Raw genomic sequence first — 18,998 nt, 5'->3', positions numbered from 1 at the left:
AGATAGCAACCACGCAAAATCTGTGTGCAGCAGTTTCAGGATGAAGCATTTTGCTCGATTATTCCGCATGGTTTGTATTGACGGACACCCATCCAGATAGCAACCACGGAAAACGTTGCTTAACTCAAGTTATCCTTGAGGAGCTATATTCTACAAAGCCTCAAGTCGAATAGACGATGGCTATTCTGTTTAGTGGATGTGCTCGATTTTTCCCTAGACAGATTTTTTTATGAGCGCCTGGTATCTATTTTGAGTATGCAATGTGCAACACAGTTAAGACAATATTTTGGCGTCTCCACCACCGTATTACGTACAATGTACGATTGGTGGATGCGACATTTTTTCCTCAATAAATTCTCATTTGCCACGGAGGAACGATGGATGGGAAGTGATTTTCTCTTGGATTTCAGACGTAAAGCCCGTTATCAAGCTTCAGTACCCTGCCACGAAGAAAGACACCGTTGAGTATATCTTTGACAATGAAGGCAACTTTAGGGGTCAGCCTAGCCAGTATGTTATTGTGCTCAAAAACAGAGGGCGCCTTGAGTTCAAACAAACGTTGTATTTCTTCAATGCCGCCGAGGGAAACAGGTCCTCCTGTATACCCCATCTGAAATTACAGGATTGGTGAGTGATGTGAAAAAGAATCAGAGTTCAAGTTTACTGTTTGATACAAGGCAACTATTTTTGAAAAGCACATGATTTTTTTTAGATTGGATTGGAAACAACTGGACAGCATTACGCAGAAAAGCAAAGACTGTGGAAATATCTCGGTCACTCTTGGATCACCCATCCATGTTGAGACACATACAAGTCCTCACGAAAATGTTACCCCACATGAATTCCACCCAGAAAGAAGCCTCCAGTCTCCAAATAATATCTGAAATTGGACATGTATTTGACGATATAGAAAACACACTGAACTATTTGCTCATCCGACAAGTGCTGACGACGTTGAAGTATTTTCTGAATACGTTGAAACAAATAGGGGAAGAGGAGCATTATCTGGTCCACAAGATCGTTAAGTACACAGGTAAGTGGGTATAATATCTGAGTAACTATGTAGGTACCTATGTACGAAAACATTTTAGCAGGTGGATCGAAAGTTTTTAAGGTGGACATACAGAAAAACTAAAAGATTTTCAGACAAACTAAAGATACAAAGACAAACTAAAAACATTAGTACAAACTAATATAAACATCGAGTTGCTGATAAGCAGATGTTTACATTTCAGAAATCTGATGAAACGCCATCTTGAAAAATGGAGATTTTACTTTTATCCGCCAGGTTCGCTCTGCTCAATAAAAATATCAGGCGCGATTTTAAAATGCACACACAGGACAAAAGACGGGCTTGTGGATTGAGTGGCTGAAAAATTTTTCCAGTTTAAAATAAACTTCCTTGCTCAATGTTCATAGCTTTGAAGCCTTTGAACTTATTCTTCAGTTCAAAGTATGCAGAATTTTCTGATCATACTTTCAACAATTTTTGGGACACATTTTCTTTTCTCTAAAGGTAAGTTCATTTTAGAACATTTTTACTGTGAGGATAGTCAGTTATTTTAGGTCCTTATCGAAGTAGGGATTTGAACTCACACCCTCCGACTTACCAGCCACATGTACCTACATATCTTCTTCTTTTTCATTTCCTTCTTTTACCTGGGTCTCTCTTTTACTAAGGCGAGTAGTATTTCCTAACCAACAATCCGTCTGTTCATAGTTGCTGGCGATCCAAAATGTGACATCACGGATCCGTTCAATGACCCATGTGGGGATGCAGGTCTTTGCAGCCCCCAAGGGTCTGGCTACTCCTGTGACTGCAGCAAGTTCAAATCTACCCTCTACGTTCCCTCTCAGGATCCAAACAGTTGTGGAACGAAGGTCCAGATATTCTGTAGAGATGATGAGAGGGCGAAATGTGACAAGCATGGCTGGTGTAGGACTGGCTATGGAGGTTACAGCTGTCTGTGTGACCCTGGCTATCATAATCAGTACTGCACCGGTCGTTCCAGGAATATTTCTAATATGTTCTAGATGAGCAATAAGAGAGAATTTCACCGAAATCTAAACCAATTTCGAGTTATGATCAATTTTCCGTGGCGAAGCACGGGCAAAATGCTATTATGTACATATTTTATAGTTTTCCTTTCTTTACAGTAAATTAGTGTCAAAAATGCTAGTACATATTTTACAGTTTTCCTTTCTTTACAGTGTCAATTCAAAGTGATAACTCTGGATCTAATCATCACAATCAAGGGCGGATCTTATAGAACTCACAACGTTCGTCAGAATTTGATTCTGAATGCCTCTCTCTCGTATGATCCCAACGAATCGCCCAACGATCAGGACTTGATCTTCTCCTGGGATTGTCGTAATCAGAACGGGATCACTCCAACCTTTTGTGACAAGAGGGAGAGCTCCAATCCGATATTGACGATCTGTAGTGACCTCTTGGCGAAAGGAGACACGTTGACCTTCAATCTGACAGTTTTAGGTAGGACTTACTTACTTACTTTCAGTGTCCGTCTTCAATATCACCATCAGATTTTTACTTTCCTTATCGTATAGGAAGGAAAGTAGGATCTTCTCCTGGGATTGTCGTAATCAGAACGGGATCACTCCAACCTTTTGTGACAAGAGGGAGAGCTCCAATCCGATATTGACGATCCGTAGTGACCTCTTGGCGAAAGGAGACACGTTGACCTTCAATCTGACAGTTTTAGGTAGGACTTACTTACTTTCAGTGTCCGTCTTCCTCCGATATTGACGATCCGTAGTGACCTCTTGGCGAAAGGAGACACGTTGACCTTCAATCTGACAGTTTTAGGTAGGACTTACTTACTTACTTACTTACTTACTTACTTACTTACTTACTTACTTTCAGTCTCCGTCTTCAATATCACCATCAGATTTTTACTTTCCTTATCGTATAGGAAGGAAAGTAATGTAATCGGGTCAAATTTTCGATGGTCTTCCTCCCAGAACTGTGCTGTGCGTATTACTGTTTCATATGCATTTATAAGGTCTTCCCGGGTGCATGTCTCATCGAGGAGGCTACAGACGAGGGCGATGGTCTTCCTCCCAGAACTGTGCTGTGCGTATTACTGTTTCACATGCATTTATAAGGTCTTCCCGGGTGCATGTCTCATCTAGGAGGCTACAGACGAGGGGATGGTCACCTCTCTGCACCAGCTGCACCTGTCCGCAAATAAAGCTGTGGATATCGCCCTCCATAAGAGGAGTGTCCGTCTTCAATATCACCATCAGATTTTTCCTTTCCTTATCGTATAGGAAGGAAAGTAATGTAATCGGGTCAAATTTTCTATGGTCTTCCTCCCAGAACTGTGCTGTGCGCATGCATTTATAAGGTCTTCCCGGGTACATGTCTCATCTAGGAGGCTACAGACGAGGGGATGGCCACCTCTCTAATGGTCTTCCTCCCAGAACTGTGCTGTGCGTATTACTGTTTCACATGCATTTATAAGGTCTTCCCGGGTGCATGTCTCATCTAGGAGGGTACAGACGAGGGTTTGGTCACCTCTCTGCACCAGCTGCACCTGTCCGCAAATAAAGCTGTCGATATCGCCCTCCATAAGAGGTCATTACTGTTCATTTCTCTTCATTTTTTAGATGGCTACAGAGAGCTAAGCGGGACAGCAGCACAATCAGTTTACTTAGAAGACACGAGCTTTGAAATAATCTGCGTGAAGAATTGTGAAGTTGAAAGTAAGAAGACGGATGCTATCTATCTTAAATGTCTACCTTATCATGGTAAGTAATATTAATAAGTGAATTTTATTATGAGATGCTATGAACAAGACAATCAAGGAATCAAGAAGGAGTTAAGTATTTCAAAAAATAAATCAGCCTGCCACCATTCAGAGTTTAGAAACTTCTGACAATCTTGACTTCGACTGTCAAATGTACGGCGCTTTCACTAGTCTCCTAGGGTTGATAATTCTAACCAGTCCTAATATGCATGATATGTGCATAAAAATGCAAGAAGGTGTAATAATTATGTCATTATGACAAATTATATTGGTAGAAATAACCAAGACAAAGAAAAAAATTAGTAATCTTTGGTAGGTCAACTTCTGACAATCTTGACTTCGACTGTCAAATGTACGGCGCTTTCACTAGTCTCCAAGGGTTGATAATTCTAACCAGTCCTAATATGATGAATAAAAATTTAAAAATGCAAGAAGTGTTATAATTATGTCATTATGACAAATTATATTGGTAGAAATAACCAAGACAAAGAAACTTCTGACAATCTTGACTTCGACTGTCAAATGTACGGCGCTTTCACTAGTCTCCAAGGGTTGATAATTCTAACCAGTCCTAATATGCATGATATGTGCATAAAAATACAAGAAAGTGTAATAATTATGTTATTATGACAAATTGGTAGAAATAACCAAGACAAAAAAATTAGTAATCTTTGGTAGGTATAGGTAGAAATCAGAGGAAGGGACAAAAGAAAGATCTAAATTATTTTAGCGGACAAAACCCTCGTTTGGACCGTCAGTGACTCAAACGTTGCCAAGATTCGCCAACCCAACACCACTCCGGACATTTTCATCATCAAACCCAACACTCTGGAACGAGGAAAAGGCTATGTGGTCACTGTGGCTGACCAAAACGATAAAAGATACAAGTCCAGCTTTGAAATTTACGTGGGAGAGGCTCTGAAACGAGGCTCTTGTGAGATCAAACCGACCAATGGTGAGTTGGACGATTGTTGTTTTCAATTTGTAAATTTGTTACTGTCTTTCCCCAGGTCTACATTCCACCAGACTCCTAGTCCCACAATTTTATTCTAATCTATTCAAGAGTTGATGTCCGGGGGCCACAAGTTTTAATCTCGGTTTAACCAATCTGATTAATTGAAATTTTTAAAAATTAACCAATCAGATTGCTTAATGCGAGAGTTATACTTCATCTGAGTTTAAACTAACTTTGTGACCTCCGGTCTCAAAGTAAACTCATCTTCCCAATTCACAGGTACAATGGGGAAGACTCATTTTAGCATCAAGTGTGAAAACTATGGGGAATTCGGAGCTGATTATAAGCTAGTGTACGAGTTCTATCAGTCAGATGGGACGGATTTGATGATACTGGGGTTCAATTACATTGGCACCGCTTTGAAATTTACGTGGGAGAGGCTCTGAAACGAGGCTCTTGTGAGATCAAACCGACCAATGGTGAGTTGGACGATTGTTGTTTTCAGTTTGTAAATTTGTTACTGTCTTTCCCCAGGTCTACATTCCACCAGACTCCAAGTCCCACAATTTTATTCTAATCTATTCAAGAGTTGATGTCCGGGGGGCCACAAAGTGAGTTTAAACTCCGTTTGAGTTTTGATCCAATCAGATTGCCTAATGCGAGATACAAGTCCAGCTTTGAAATTTACGTGGGAGAGGCTCTGAAACGAGGATCTTGTGAGATCAAACCGACCAATGGTGAGTTGGACGTTTGTTGTTTTCAATTTGTAAATTTGTTACTGTCTTTCCCCAGGTCTACATTCCACCAGACTCCGAGTCCCACAATTTTATTCTAATCTATTCAAGAGTTGATGCCCGGGGGCCACAAAGTGAGTTTAAACTCCGTTTGAGTTTTAATCTCGGTTTAACCAATCTGATTGGTTGAATAGATACAAGTCCAGCTTTGAAATTTACGTGGGAGAGGCTCTGAAACGAGGATCTTGTGAGATCAAACCGACCAATGGTGAGTTGGACGATTGTTGTTTTCCATTTGTAAATTTGTTACTGTCTTTCCCCAGGTCTACATTCCACCAGACTCCTAGTCCCACAATTTTATTCTAATCTATTCAAGAGTTGATGTCCGGGGGCCACAAAGTGAGTTTAAACTCCGTTTGAGTTTTAGTCTCGGTTTAACCAATCTGATTGGTTGAAATTTTTAAAAATTAACCAATCAGATTGCTTAATGCAAGAGTTATACTTAATCTGAGTTTAAACTCACTTTGTGGCCTCCGGTCTCAAAGTAAACTCATCTCCCCAATCCACAGGTACAATGGGGAAGACTCATTTTAGCATCAAGTGTGAAAACTATGGCGAATTCGGAGCTGATTATAAGCTAGTGTACGAGTTCTATCAGTCAGATGGAACGGATTTGATGATACTGGGGTTCAATTACATTGGCACGATCAAATCCATTGTTCTCACTTTCGGAGACGTGAGAGTTAAGATATATGACAAGCTAGGCAATGTTATTGATGAACGGTTGACAGTCCAGTTGGAAAATCTTGAGGTATTGATTCAGTTCATACAGTTCACACCCCATGTGGGTAGGTGTGTGGTCGAAAGTCACCTGTAATGTTGCTTTGGTATGAGTAAGTAAATTATTGTTTCAGGCGGTAACATGACCTATTTCCAGTCTCCGATCGTTCTGTTCAAAAACAAAGCCCCCATTGGTTCTATTCGTGTCATCTACATTCTGGCTCAGTCCATTGGGACACAACCTTCGTTTCAAATCTTCGATATCTTGGAAATGATCTTATCCGCCAGACTAAGACGACGAGATGTGTCGCAAACACCTAATCTGAGGTAAAAGCAATGAAAGCTATGCCGCTAATGTAGTGTTATTTATTTAATTAGGTCCCTCCCTATACCTATGTATATAGATTGTAGATATACCTGACTGTTACCCTCTGTTCGCCGACAATAAATTTAGGGCAACGAGCTAAACACGAAAAGTTATTGCTCAGATGCTAACCCATCCAGATACAAACTACACACAGCACACACTACGCTGCCTCACTTCAGTGATCCAAAATTTCATGATCCCTGGCAATAAGCTGTAGACGCCCTGACAAAATATCCCTAAGAATTACCTCAACAAATAACCTTGCTAAAAACCCGTTCCCCTTTCCACCTAATTTTTTTTTTTTTTTTTTTTTTTTTTCAATTTATCATCATATAAGTAGGTAAGTAAAAGGAAATGTCTACTTGGAATATTTAACAAAAGGAATCACTGTAGACTATTTTTTTCCTCTACATGAAAGCTTTCCATCTACCTGTCTATCTTTGATAACAGATTGCATTCAATTTTTCTCAATCACTATTTACCATTGATTCTTTTGCAGAGGTTTCCTTTGGCTTTGTTGGATGGTGTGTCCCCATCTTTGTTGGCTATAGACACCAAACCTCCGTGCTGAATGAGCTCCTCAGCTACCTGCTGATAGCCCCAGAAACATGCATAGTGGAGGGGAGTGTTGCCATGCTCATTTGTGAAGTTGAGGTCAGCCTTTTGCCTTAGGAGCTGAAAGAAGAAAAGCATAATAAAATGTAAGGGCAATTTTTTCCACTTCTTTCCTGCTTACTATGAAAATTGTTGGAATAACTGAAACTGCCCTAATACATGCTAGCACAGTGTGATGGGTTCTCAAGTATACTATAACTATTTTTGAATACCTAGGTAAACAGAATGTGTTCACCCTGTATAATGTATTTAGAGGTATACTGGTAAAAAGCTCAAAAAGAATGAGCGGTTCTCAGGACTTTACCTTTAGCCACAGGTCACTCAAATTTTGCAGAGAGCTTCAATAGTTTATGACAATCAGAAGTGCCGGGGGGCCGGACCTCAAGAAATGTACTGTTCGGCAATTATTTTCGGTGAAATCTTTGAAAAAGCTCAAAAAGAGTTATCTTTTCTCAGGACTTTAAATTTTGGTCCTCCTGTATACCCCATCTGAAATTACAGGATTGGTGAGTGATGTGAAAAAGAATCAGAGTTCAAGTTTACTGTTTGATACAAGGGAACTATTTTTGAAAAGCACATGATTTTTTTTAGATTGGATTGGAAACAACTGGACAGCATTACGCAGAAAAAAAACCATCCATAATGCAGTCCCCCTGACTGTTCTTTTCTGCTTAATGTTGTCCAAATATGGTGCACTCCCAAATTTCGAATGTCCTAAAAAAGGGTAGATGAAATTAACTTAACTTTCGCTGGACCATCCAATCAATTTCTTTCACAAACGCTAAACCATCCAATTTTGCTAACCCCATTTCCCTTCGTTTCAGTTCATTGGACATCCCGTATTTTCAAAGAGACAGCATTGTCCTGAGAAGTTACATCAGTCCATCCATATTTTGTGACAAGGCGGTGTCCATGTACAATGTAATGTTCCAGTGGAACCTGTACGCGGGATTCCAAAAGTTGTTCAACTCCAATTTCCCTTTCAATGAACACAAGCCTAGTAAGTATATCGTGATGCCCTTGATCGAGGGATACCTCCACCTTACGACTATTTTATGGACGATGAAAGAGATCCAAAAACATGCTCAGTTATTCTTCAACTCCCTATAGACATGTGAAAGATCCAGAAACATGTTCATCTCTTCAACTCCCTTAAGGAGTTAAAATCTGACACACTGACTGAGAAGAGAAGTTCTTTTTATGAATCACTCCCTCTTTATATATCTCCATGTTGGTGGAATGGGCCCCTGTTATACTCCTCTATTTAATCGTCATAATTTTCTCATTATTTCACCGTAGCGTTCTCCAGTTCAGAACAGAACATTATCATTCGTCCATTCACTCTGTACCAAGACAAGACTTTGCCATACAACGTTCACACCGTGTTCCTTGAATCCAAGCTCACTATCGAAAGCGAAACCTACGTCAACAATGCAATGGTAGGTGGTTTTAATTGTAAGTCCTACTTTGGTTGTAGACAATATGGAAACTGTTGGAGGGGCATTGTTATTTGGAGGGAACTCTTTGGAGGGGAGCTCTTTATCTTTTTAATATGGAAACTGTTGGAGGGGCATTGTTATTTGGAGGGAACTCTTTGGAGGGGAGCTCTTTATTGGTTACACTATTATTACATTTATATTTATAACTCTATTTCCAAAACCTTAACGCCCAAAACCTAGAAAAGGCTGACATTTGACGGCATTGTTACTGTTGGAGGGGCATTGTTATTTGGAGGGAACTCTTTGGAGGGGAGCTCTTTATTGGTTACACTATTATTACATTTATCACTCTATTTCCAGAACCTTAACGCCCAAAACCTAGAAAAGGCTGAAATTTGATAGGAATATTTCTAATATGTTCTAGATGAGCAATAAGAGAGAATTTCACCGAAATCTAAACCAATTTCGAGTTATGATCAATTTTCCGTGGCGAAGCACGGGCAAAATGCTATTATGTACATATTTTATAGTTTTCCTTTCTTTACAGTAAATTAGTGTCAAAAATGCTAGTACATATTTTACAGTTTTCCTTTCTTTACAGTGTCAATTTAAAGTGATAACTCTGGATCTAATCATCACAATCAAGGGCGGATCTTATAGAACTCACAACGTTCGTCAGAATTTGATTCTGAATGCCTCTCTCTCGTATGATCCCAACGAATCGCCCAACGATCAGGACTTGATCTTCTCCTGGGATTGTCGTAATCAGAACGGGATCACTCCAACCTTTTGTGACAAGAGGGAGAGCTCCAATCCGATATTGACGATCCGTAGTGACCTCTTGGCGAAAGGAGACACGTTGACCTTCAATCTGACAGTTTTAGGTAGGACTTACTTACTTACTTTCAGTGTCCGTCTTCAATATCACCATCAGATTTTTACTTTCCTTATCGTATAGGAAGGAAAGTAATGTAATCGGGTCAAATTTTCGATGGTCTTCCTCCCAGAACTGTGCTGTGCGTATTACTGTTTCACATGCATTTATAAGGTCTTCCCGGGTGCATGTCTCATCTAGGAGGGTACAGACGAGGGGATGGTCACCTCTCTGCACCAGCTGCACCTGTCCGCAAATAAAGCTGTCGATATCGCCCTCCATAAGAGGTCATTACTGTTCATTTCTCTTCATTTTTTAGATGGCTACAGAGAGCTAAGCGGGACAGCAGCACAATCAGTTTACTTAGAAGACACGAGCTTTGAAATAATCTGCGTGAAGAATTGTGAAGTTGAAAGTAAGAAGACGGATGCTATCTATCTTAAATGTCTACCTTATCATGGTAAGTAATATTAATAAGTGAATTTTATTATGAGATGCTATGAACAAGACAATCAAGGAATCAAGAAGGAGTTAAGTATTTCAAAAAATAAATCAGCCTGCCACCATTCAGAGTATTCAGACCTTTGAAGTTGTGGTCAAGTTTAGAAACTTCTGACAATCTTGACTTCGACTGTCAAATGTACGGCGCTTTCACTAGTCTCCAAGGGTTGATAATTCTAACCAGTTCTAATATGCATGATATGTGCATAAAAATGCAAGAAAGTGTAATAATTATGTCATTATGGCAAATTATATTGGTAGAAATAACCAAGACAAAGAAAAAAAATTAGTAATCTTTGGTAGGTATAGGTAGGAATCAGAGGAAGGGACAAAAGAACCTATCTTCAAAGATCTAAATTATTTTAGCGGACAAAACCCTCGTTTGGACCGTCAGTGACTCAAACGTTGCCAAGATTCGCCAACCCAACACCACTCCGGACATTTTCATCATCAAACCCAACACTCTGGAACGAGGAAAAGGCTATGTGGTCACTGTGGCTGACCAAAACGATAAAAGATACAAGTCCAGCTTTGAAATTTACGTGGGAGAGGCTCTGAAACGAGGATCTTGTGAGATCAAACCGACCAATGGTGAGTTGGACGATTGTTGTTTTCCCTCAAACTAAACAAAATTAATCTGAGTTTAAACTCACTTTGTGGTCTCCGGTCTCAAAGTAAACTCATCTTCCCAATCCACAGGTACAATGGGGAAGACTCATTTTAGCATCAAGTGTGAAAACTATGGGGAATTCGGAGCTGATTATAAGCTAGTGTACGAGTTCTATCAGTCAGATGGAACGGATTTGATGATACTGGGGTTCAATTACATTGGCACCATCAAATCCATTGTTCTCACTTTCGGAGACGTGAGAGTTAAGATATATGACAAGCTAGGCAATGTTATTGATGAACGGTTGACAGTCCAGTTGGAAAATCTTGAGGTATTGATTCAGTTCATACAGTTCACACCCCATGTGGGTAAAACGCTAGGCAATGTTATTGATGAACGGTTGACAGTCCAGTTGGAAAATCTTGAGGTATTGATTCAGTTCATACAGTTCACACCCCATGTGGGTAAAACAATACATGACACTCCAAATTTTCTGAGGCCCATTTTAGAAAGGGAGAGTGTTGTCCATTACAAGTGAAAGATATGGAAATTGAATTTTTTGAAATATTTATCAGTACATATCACTTTCAGGAATGGTTCCTTAAAGATCTCATCACATTTAAAGAAAGCATCTACTACTATGGTACCTACCCTAAAATTTTAAAAATAACAGAACAATGATTTTCTGAGGCCCATTTTAGAAAGGGAGAGTGTTGTCCATTACAAGTGAAAGATATGGAAATTGAATTTTTTGAAATATTTATCAGTGTCACTTTCAGGAATGGTTCCTCAAAGATCTCATCACATTTAAAGAAAGCATCTACTACTATGGTACCCTAAAATTTTAAAAATAACAGAACAATAAAATTGAAATCCAGGCGGTAAAGGATAAGATTTTAATAAAATTCAATACAGGGTGGCCGATTCTCATCAACTTGAGATTTACTTCATTTCCTTCGTCAACTTAAATCTTGATTCACTTCCTCCTTTCCAGACGGACGATGAAAACATCATCAACATTACAACGACTGTGGAAATATCTCGGTCACTCTTGGATCACCCATCCATGTTGAGACACATACAAGTCCTCACGAAAATGTTACCCCACATTAATTCCACCCAGAAAGAAGCCTCAAGTCTCCAAATAATATCTGAAATTGGACATGTATTTGACGATATAGAAAACACACTGAACTATTTGCTAATCCGACAAGTGCTGACGACGTTGAAGTATTTTCTGAATACGTTGAAACAAATAGGGGAAGATGAGCATTATCTGGTCCACAAGATCGTTAAGTACACAGGTAAGTGGGTAACACATCTGAGTAACTATGTAGGTACCTATGTACGAAAATATTTTAGCAGGTGGATAGAGAGTTTATAAGGTGGACATACAGAAAATCTTTACAGAAAATCTAAAAGATTTTCAGACAAACTAAAGATACACAGACAAAACTAAAAACATTAGTAGCAACTAATATAAACATCAAGTTACAGTGGCTTTGCCAGAGGCCGCATTTATTCTGATGAACATATTAGCAAAAGTATTATATTTATTCACAGATGTCATAGTAACTCGGGTAGAAGAAGAATACCTCTGGGAGTCGAAACAGCTCGGTGCCTATTCTCCCCACACGCTGATCAACACACTGATGTATTTCAACACCAAGTATTTCCTTCGCTTCTCGCTGGGCGAACACGAAAAGCTGAGCTTCCAGAGGCTGACCATCAACTGGAAGTTTGGTCTGAAGAAGGGCCCGAAGATTCTGCGAATGCTCATCATGGATGACAGCATGAAGCTGACCAAGATAGAGTTGGAGGAGGATGTCAATCAGCCCCTGCGGTGTCCTGTGAAGCTGTACGAGTTCTACCATCAACTGGAAGTTTGGTCTGAAGAAGGGCCCGAAGATTCTGCGAATGCTGATCATGGATGACAGCATGAAGCTGACCAAGATAGAGCCCTTCAATTAAATCTGCTGTCAAAACACAGTGCTGTTATTTCAGGACAATACTTGCAACAATCTATCAAATCAATCTATGAGCGAGATATGATGATATCAGAAATGGATTCCATCATTACCGATGTCAATTTGTATCAAACAAATCAGATCATTCACGAATGTTTTGCACTCATTGAGATGAATAAGGATTCCCTTCTGGAAGATCAGCCCAAAGACGGAATGGAATATGGCATACGATATTACAGCTACATGACATCGACTCGGTATCTTATCAACACTTTGAATTACACAGGTAACTTATCAATTTCATCATTCTTCATATTGTTCATTTTGAAAATTTTCTGATTGTGAAAATCAACATGAATTCTTCATACCTTCTTAAAGAAGTTTCCCCAAAGGAGGGGTCGTTCCTTTGTCAAAATCGTCTTAGGAGAGGTCCGTTGAAATGAGTTGAGCAGGGTTAAGGTTCGAAATGGTCAGGTATTTTTAATAGGAAACTACAACCGATGTCAATTTGTATCAAACAAATCAGATCATTCACGAATGTTTTGCACTCATTGAGATGAATAAGGATTCCCTTCTGGAAGATCGGCCCAAAGACGGAATGGAATATGGCATACGATATTACAGCTACATGACATCGACTCGGTATCTTATCGACACTTTGAATTACACAGGTAACTTATCAATTTCATCATTCTTCATATTGTTCATTTTGACAATTTTCTGATTGTGAAAATCAACATGAATTCTTCATACCTTCTTAAAGAAGTTTCCCTAAAGGAGGGGTCGTTACTTTGTCAAAAACGTCTGAGGAGAGGTCCGTTGAAATGAGTTGAGGAGGGTTAAGGTTAAAAAAGGTCAGCTATTTTTAATAGGAAACTACAGCACATTTTTGAAAAAAAAAAAGTACTTCCGAGGATCAGTAAAATACATCTACACAAATGAAAATATCCCCCCCCCCTTTACAGGCCTGACAACACAGAGTCGAATGTTCCCTCAGCAACAAGACGTCCAGTTTAAATCCAACATGAGTGAGAGTAGGATTTGGAATAAAATCGACAGCCCGGAGCGACTTTCAAATCTGCATCATATTCCCAATGACTCCAACACATACATAACCTTGGATAAGCCATTTGTAAGTTTAAATCCAACATGAGTGAGAGTAGGATTTGGAATAAAATCGACAGCCCGGAGCGACTTTCAAATCTGCATCATATTCCCAATGATTCCAACACATACATAACCTTGGATAACCCATTCGTTGATCAATTTGTTCAAGATACACACCTCAGTTTAGAAGTCGTCATTTTGAAGAAAAACTTGTTCTGGTGGTTTAATCCAGGCAAGTGGGCATTTCTCTTCTTTCTAAAAAAATACTTAGGTCTGTCTCGCTGATTGTCAAGATTTCAGTCATATTTCAAGGAGGTAAAAGGTATTACGTACAATGTACGATTGGTGGATGTGACATTTTTTCCTCAATAAATTCTCATTTGCCACGGAGGAACGATGGATGGGAAATGATTTTCTCTTGGATTTCAGACGTGAAGCCCGTTATCAAGCTTCAGTACCCTGCCACGAAGAAAGACACCGTTGAGTATATCTTTGACAATGATTTGGATGAACCCATTTCAATACATCTGGAAGTGCTGAATTTGAGTAGAGCTGATGTCAAATGGAATGCGACCAAATACGAAGACCACGTTGCCACCGATGTCAAAAACACTGGAATAGGTAAAATGTCAAATCAACTTACCGATATAATTATGTATTGGAAAAAAAGTCTTGGATGAACCCATTTCAATACATCTGGAAGTGCTGAATTTGAGTAGAGCTGATGTCAAATGGAATGCGACCAAATACGAAGACCACGATGCCACCGATGTCAAGAACACTGGAATAGGTAAAATGTCAAATCAACTTACCGATATATGTATTAGAAAAAAAGTAAAGAGTGGAATTTGGTTTCAGATGATTTTGGTGTGAACACAACTATTTGTGGAATTTATTTGAATCGAGTTGAAAACAGAGACTTCAAGCCCATTTAAAAAAAGTAATTTGTTGTCTGTTTCAAATCATTTCCACAGTAATCCACTACTTAATCTGAAAGATGAAATAATGAAATATGTTGAAATAATGAGAAATTTGAAATAATTTATAAAAAATAACTAACAAAAGGATTTTTTCCAGGTTCTCACCGCATCCCAGATCTGACGAAATGGTCAGCCGTTTACGTAAAGTTCAAAAAAGCATCTTCAGCAATGAATCTGATTTGGACCAAAGAGCAAAGACCGAGTACGGATTTGTTTCAAAATGAACCCAACATGGTTGCTAATGAGACCAGCCAGTTTAAATCCAACATGAGTGAGAGTAGGATTTGGAATAAAATCGACAGCCCGGAGCGACTTTCAAATCTGCATCATATTCCCAATAATTCCAACACATACATAACCTTGGATAAGCCATTTGCCGATCAATTTGTTCAAGATACAAACCTCAGTTTAGAAGTCGTCATTTTGAAGAAAAACTTGTTCTGGTGGTTTAATCCAGGCAAGTTGGCATTTCTCTTCTTTCTAAAAAAAAATACTTAGGTCTGTCTCGCTGATTGTCAAGATTTCGGTCATATTTCAAGGAGGTAAAAAGAGTGGAATTTGGTTTCAGATGATTTTGGTGTGAACACAACTATTTGTGGAATTTATTTGAATCGAGTTGAAAACAGAGACTTCAAACCCATTCACATATTGGATGAACCCATTTCAATACATCTGGAAGTGCTGAATTTGAGTAGAGCTGATGTCAAATGGAATGCGACCAAATACGAAGACCACGTTGCCACCGATGTCAAAAACACTGGAATAGGTAAAATGTCAAATCAACTTACCGATATATGTATTAGAAAATTCATTTGTTGTCTGTTTCAAATCATTTCCACAGTAATCCACTACTTAATCTGAAAGATGAAATAATGAAATAGGTGTGTTGAAATAATGAAAAATTTGTTGAAATAATATGAAAAAATAACTAACAAAAGGATTTTTTCCAGGTTCTCACCGCATCCCAGATCTAACGAAATGGTCGGCCGTTTACGTAAAGTTCAAAAAAGCATCTTCAGCAATGAATCTGATTTGGACCAAAGAGCAAAGACCGAGTACGGATTTGTTTCAAAATGAACCAAACTTGGTTGCTAATGAGACCAGTGAGTTCCTCCTATTGCCCCGACTGAATGTGACAGACCCTGGTGGAAATGGTGAAGATGGTGATATTGGGGACTATTTTGTTGGCATAGTACCTGAACAAAAAGGGAATCACGAATACACGTTTGAAATATACAGAATCGATTGCAGAAGATGGATCAACGACAAATGGGTACTTTTTCTCCTTACTTGGTTACTTGGCACCTTGAGTTCTTTTGCGGTAACCAAAGTTTTATCATTTTATGTATTAAGAAAAGATCATTTGCGTATAAAAATTCTAGAATTCTAGATAGATTAGCAATGAGACCAGCGAGTTCCTCCTATTGCCCCGACTGAATGTGACAGACCCTGGTGGAAATGGTGAAGATGGTGATATTGGGGACTATTTCATTGGTATAGTACCTAAAGAAGAAGGGAATCACGAATACACGTTTGAACTTTACAGAATCGATTGCAGAAGATGGATCAACGACAAATGGGTACTTTTTCTTCTTACTTGGTTACTTGGCACCTTGAGTTCTTTTGGGGTAACCAAAGTTTTATCATTTTATGTATTAAGAAAAGATCATTTACGTATAAAAATTCTAGAATTCTAGATAGATTAGCGAATTTTTGCAACCAAAATTAGCGTCCCGTTAACTGAACTTTTTACGTAAGACTCACTATTGTGAACAGCTTACTTTGTGAAAACTTAACGCCTTTTCAAGGGAAAACCCCGTTTGGTCTTAAATATTTAGCGCCTCCTTTTACTGTATTCTTTCAGATCATCGATCCATATTGTATGGTGAACAATCGATCCACGCTCGACCAACGTAAGACTCACTATTGTGAACAGCTTACTTTGTGAAAACTTAACGCCTTTTCAAGGGAAAACCCCGTTTGGTCTTAAATATTTAGCTCCTCCTTCTACTGTATTATTTCAGATCATCGATCCATATTGTATGGTGAACAATCGATCCACGCTCGACCGAATCATCTGCGATTGTCGTCACATGTCCAAATTCAGCGCCTCAGTTCTAGTGGTTCCCAACCTAGTGGATCCAATTGGGGACGCTAGTCTGTTGCTCACGGTGCTGGACAACCCTACCCCGGTCATATTTGTTCTGACCATACTGTTGCTCTATGTGATTCTTCTGATTTGGGCCCGTCGCAAGGATAAAATGGACACGAAGCGAGGTAACGTATTTGGGAAGTGCTGGTACTTATGTACTGAACATTTTTGCCAAATTTCATCAATATCGGATACATCAATGCTATTATAGCTGTGTCTCTTATGATTGAAAGACTAGGAAGTCACAACTATTTGACTGATTCAGAGGTTGGTATTCGTGGTAAATCCGAGGTGTTGTTTGATCAAAGCACTATCCCAGTCCGTGGATTACTACAGTACATTAAAACAAGGTTTGGAAAAAGAAAATGTTACAGTGGTTCCCAACCTAGTGGATCCAATTGGGGACGCTAGTCTGTTACTCACGGTGCTGGACAACCCTACCCCGGTCATATTTGTTCTGGCCATACTGTTGCTCTATGTGATTCTTCTGATTTGGGCCCGCCGCAAGGATAAAATGGACACGAAGCGAGGTAACGTATTTGGGAAGTGCTGGTACTTATGTACTGAACATTTTTGCCAAATTTCATCAAAATCGGATGAACCGTTCAAGAGTTATCGTGGATCAAACAGACAAACTCAATGCAAAACCATCGAGTCAAAACTTATCTGATTTGGGCCCGCCGCAAGGATAAAATGGACATGAAGCGAGGTAACGTATTTGGGAAGTGCTGGTACTTATGTACTGAACATTTTCGCCAAATTTCATGAAAATCGGATGAACCGAACCGTTCAAGAGTTATCGTGGATCAAACAGACAAACTCAATGCAAAACCATCGAGTCAAAACTTGGACCTCACATTGTTCGGTCAGTTAGTATGGTGTTTTATTTTAAACTGTTGACTGTTGAGGGTAGAACAAAAAGTCCCATCATTTCAAAAGTTTAATCTACAGGTGTGATAAGGCGGCTGCCACTGTAGTCCTCAATCGATAAGACAAAATAATCATGATCTTGCGAATAATTCCCAATCATTTTCTCCAGGTCGTATTGTGATATTGAAAGACAACTGTCCGTCTGACGAGGTTCCCTATCTGGTGACCGTATACACTGGGAGCAGACCATACGCTGGAACTACCTCGGATGTCTGTATTCAAATATTTGGAACCCATGGAGTTAGCCGAGTAAGTTGACGAAGGTTGCACGAGTCGAAACATCCAATCTGAAGAAATAACCAACACAGCTACTAGATCTGGTAAGAAATTCAACTTTATACACGAGCTACATTTATATATGTACATAGGTAGGTACCTATTACGTAGGACGTATGTATGTTTTCATTCCTCTATTTGTATCAAAGTATAGACTCAATTTATAATTTCAACTAAGAAAAGGAATAAAATATTCATAAAATTCTTGGAACAGAGGGGGATACTCCTGATGCTCAGGCTGTTGCCCCTTTGGATGGCCAGGGACAATCTTTGAAATTACTATACATAAAATCACTTATATCTACCCTATTTATTGTTATCCCACAGGTCCCAGAACCAACCCTCCCCCGGTCATATTTGTTCTGGCCATACTGTTGCTCTATGTGATTCTTCTGATTTGGGCCCGCCGCAAGGATAAAATGGACATGAAGCGAGGTAACGTATTTGGGAAGTGCTGGTACTTATGTACTGAACATTTTTGCCAAATTTCATCAAAATCAGATGAAGCGTTCAAGTGGGAATTGTCTATCGAAGACGTTGAAATATTATCAATCAAGTAAACAAACTGACTCAAACGATAAGATTCAGTTCAAACAATTCGTTAGTTTTAGTCACTGTTTGACTTTAAATCGCACCTATCACATATGTCTAGCAGTACTCACGCTTCTTCTCGTTTTCAGATTTGTTAAATTGTTACATTTTCCACAAGTGAAATCGCTTTTGCCTTTAAAATTCAAATTATTTTTGATATTAGTGTTAACTCTTGTTTTCATGATAATCACCTTATTCGTAATTTTGCCTTTGAGATTTCATTTTTACGCGTTCTTCCCGACTGTCGTTTTACTATTTGTAAAATTAATTTTAGTCTGCCTGATTGTAGTTAATGTAGCATTGAATAAATTATAAATCGTAAACACACAAAGTTATTGAGATTCGGGACA

The 18,998-nt window shown here is 39.1% G+C and overlaps 1 protein-coding gene across 1 annotated transcript in view; it reads left to right on the top strand.

The window, feature by feature from the left end:
* Positions 1-18,998, top strand: part of LOC103518142 — a 32,471-nt gene that overhangs the window by 2,855 nt on the left and 10,618 nt on the right. Inside the window, exons 5-23 of the mRNA XM_026830018.1 lie at positions 411-627; positions 8,046-8,221; positions 8,521-8,660; positions 9,262-9,544; positions 9,854-9,994; positions 10,402-10,626; positions 10,735-10,976; positions 11,640-11,949; positions 12,650-12,898; positions 13,578-13,636; positions 13,762-13,951; positions 14,149-14,340; positions 14,390-14,509; positions 14,797-15,156; positions 15,268-15,465; positions 15,650-15,972; positions 16,724-16,976; positions 17,226-17,381; positions 17,891-18,030. Coding sequence (XP_026685819.1) covers positions 411-627; positions 8,046-8,221; positions 8,521-8,660; positions 9,262-9,544; positions 9,854-9,994; positions 10,402-10,626; positions 10,735-10,976; positions 11,640-11,949; positions 12,650-12,898; positions 13,578-13,636; positions 13,762-13,951; positions 14,149-14,340; positions 14,390-14,509; positions 14,797-15,156; positions 15,268-15,465; positions 15,650-15,972; positions 16,724-16,976; positions 17,226-17,381; positions 17,891-18,030 — 3,974 coding nt within the window. The remainder of the gene's footprint in view (positions 1-410; positions 628-8,045; positions 8,222-8,520; positions 8,661-9,261; positions 9,545-9,853; positions 9,995-10,401; positions 10,627-10,734; positions 10,977-11,639; positions 11,950-12,649; positions 12,899-13,577; positions 13,637-13,761; positions 13,952-14,148; positions 14,341-14,389; positions 14,510-14,796; positions 15,157-15,267; positions 15,466-15,649; positions 15,973-16,723; positions 16,977-17,225; positions 17,382-17,890; positions 18,031-18,998) is intronic.

The sequence above is a fragment of the Diaphorina citri genome, unplaced genomic scaffold (assembly GCF_000475195.1).
Source record: "Diaphorina citri unplaced genomic scaffold, Diaci psyllid genome assembly version 1.1 scaffold2088, whole genome shotgun sequence".
NCBI lineage: Eukaryota > Metazoa > Arthropoda > Insecta > Hemiptera > Psyllidae > Diaphorina > Diaphorina citri.
Note: the sequence above shows the minus strand (reverse complement) of the source record. Positions and strands in the feature narration are given on the sequence as shown.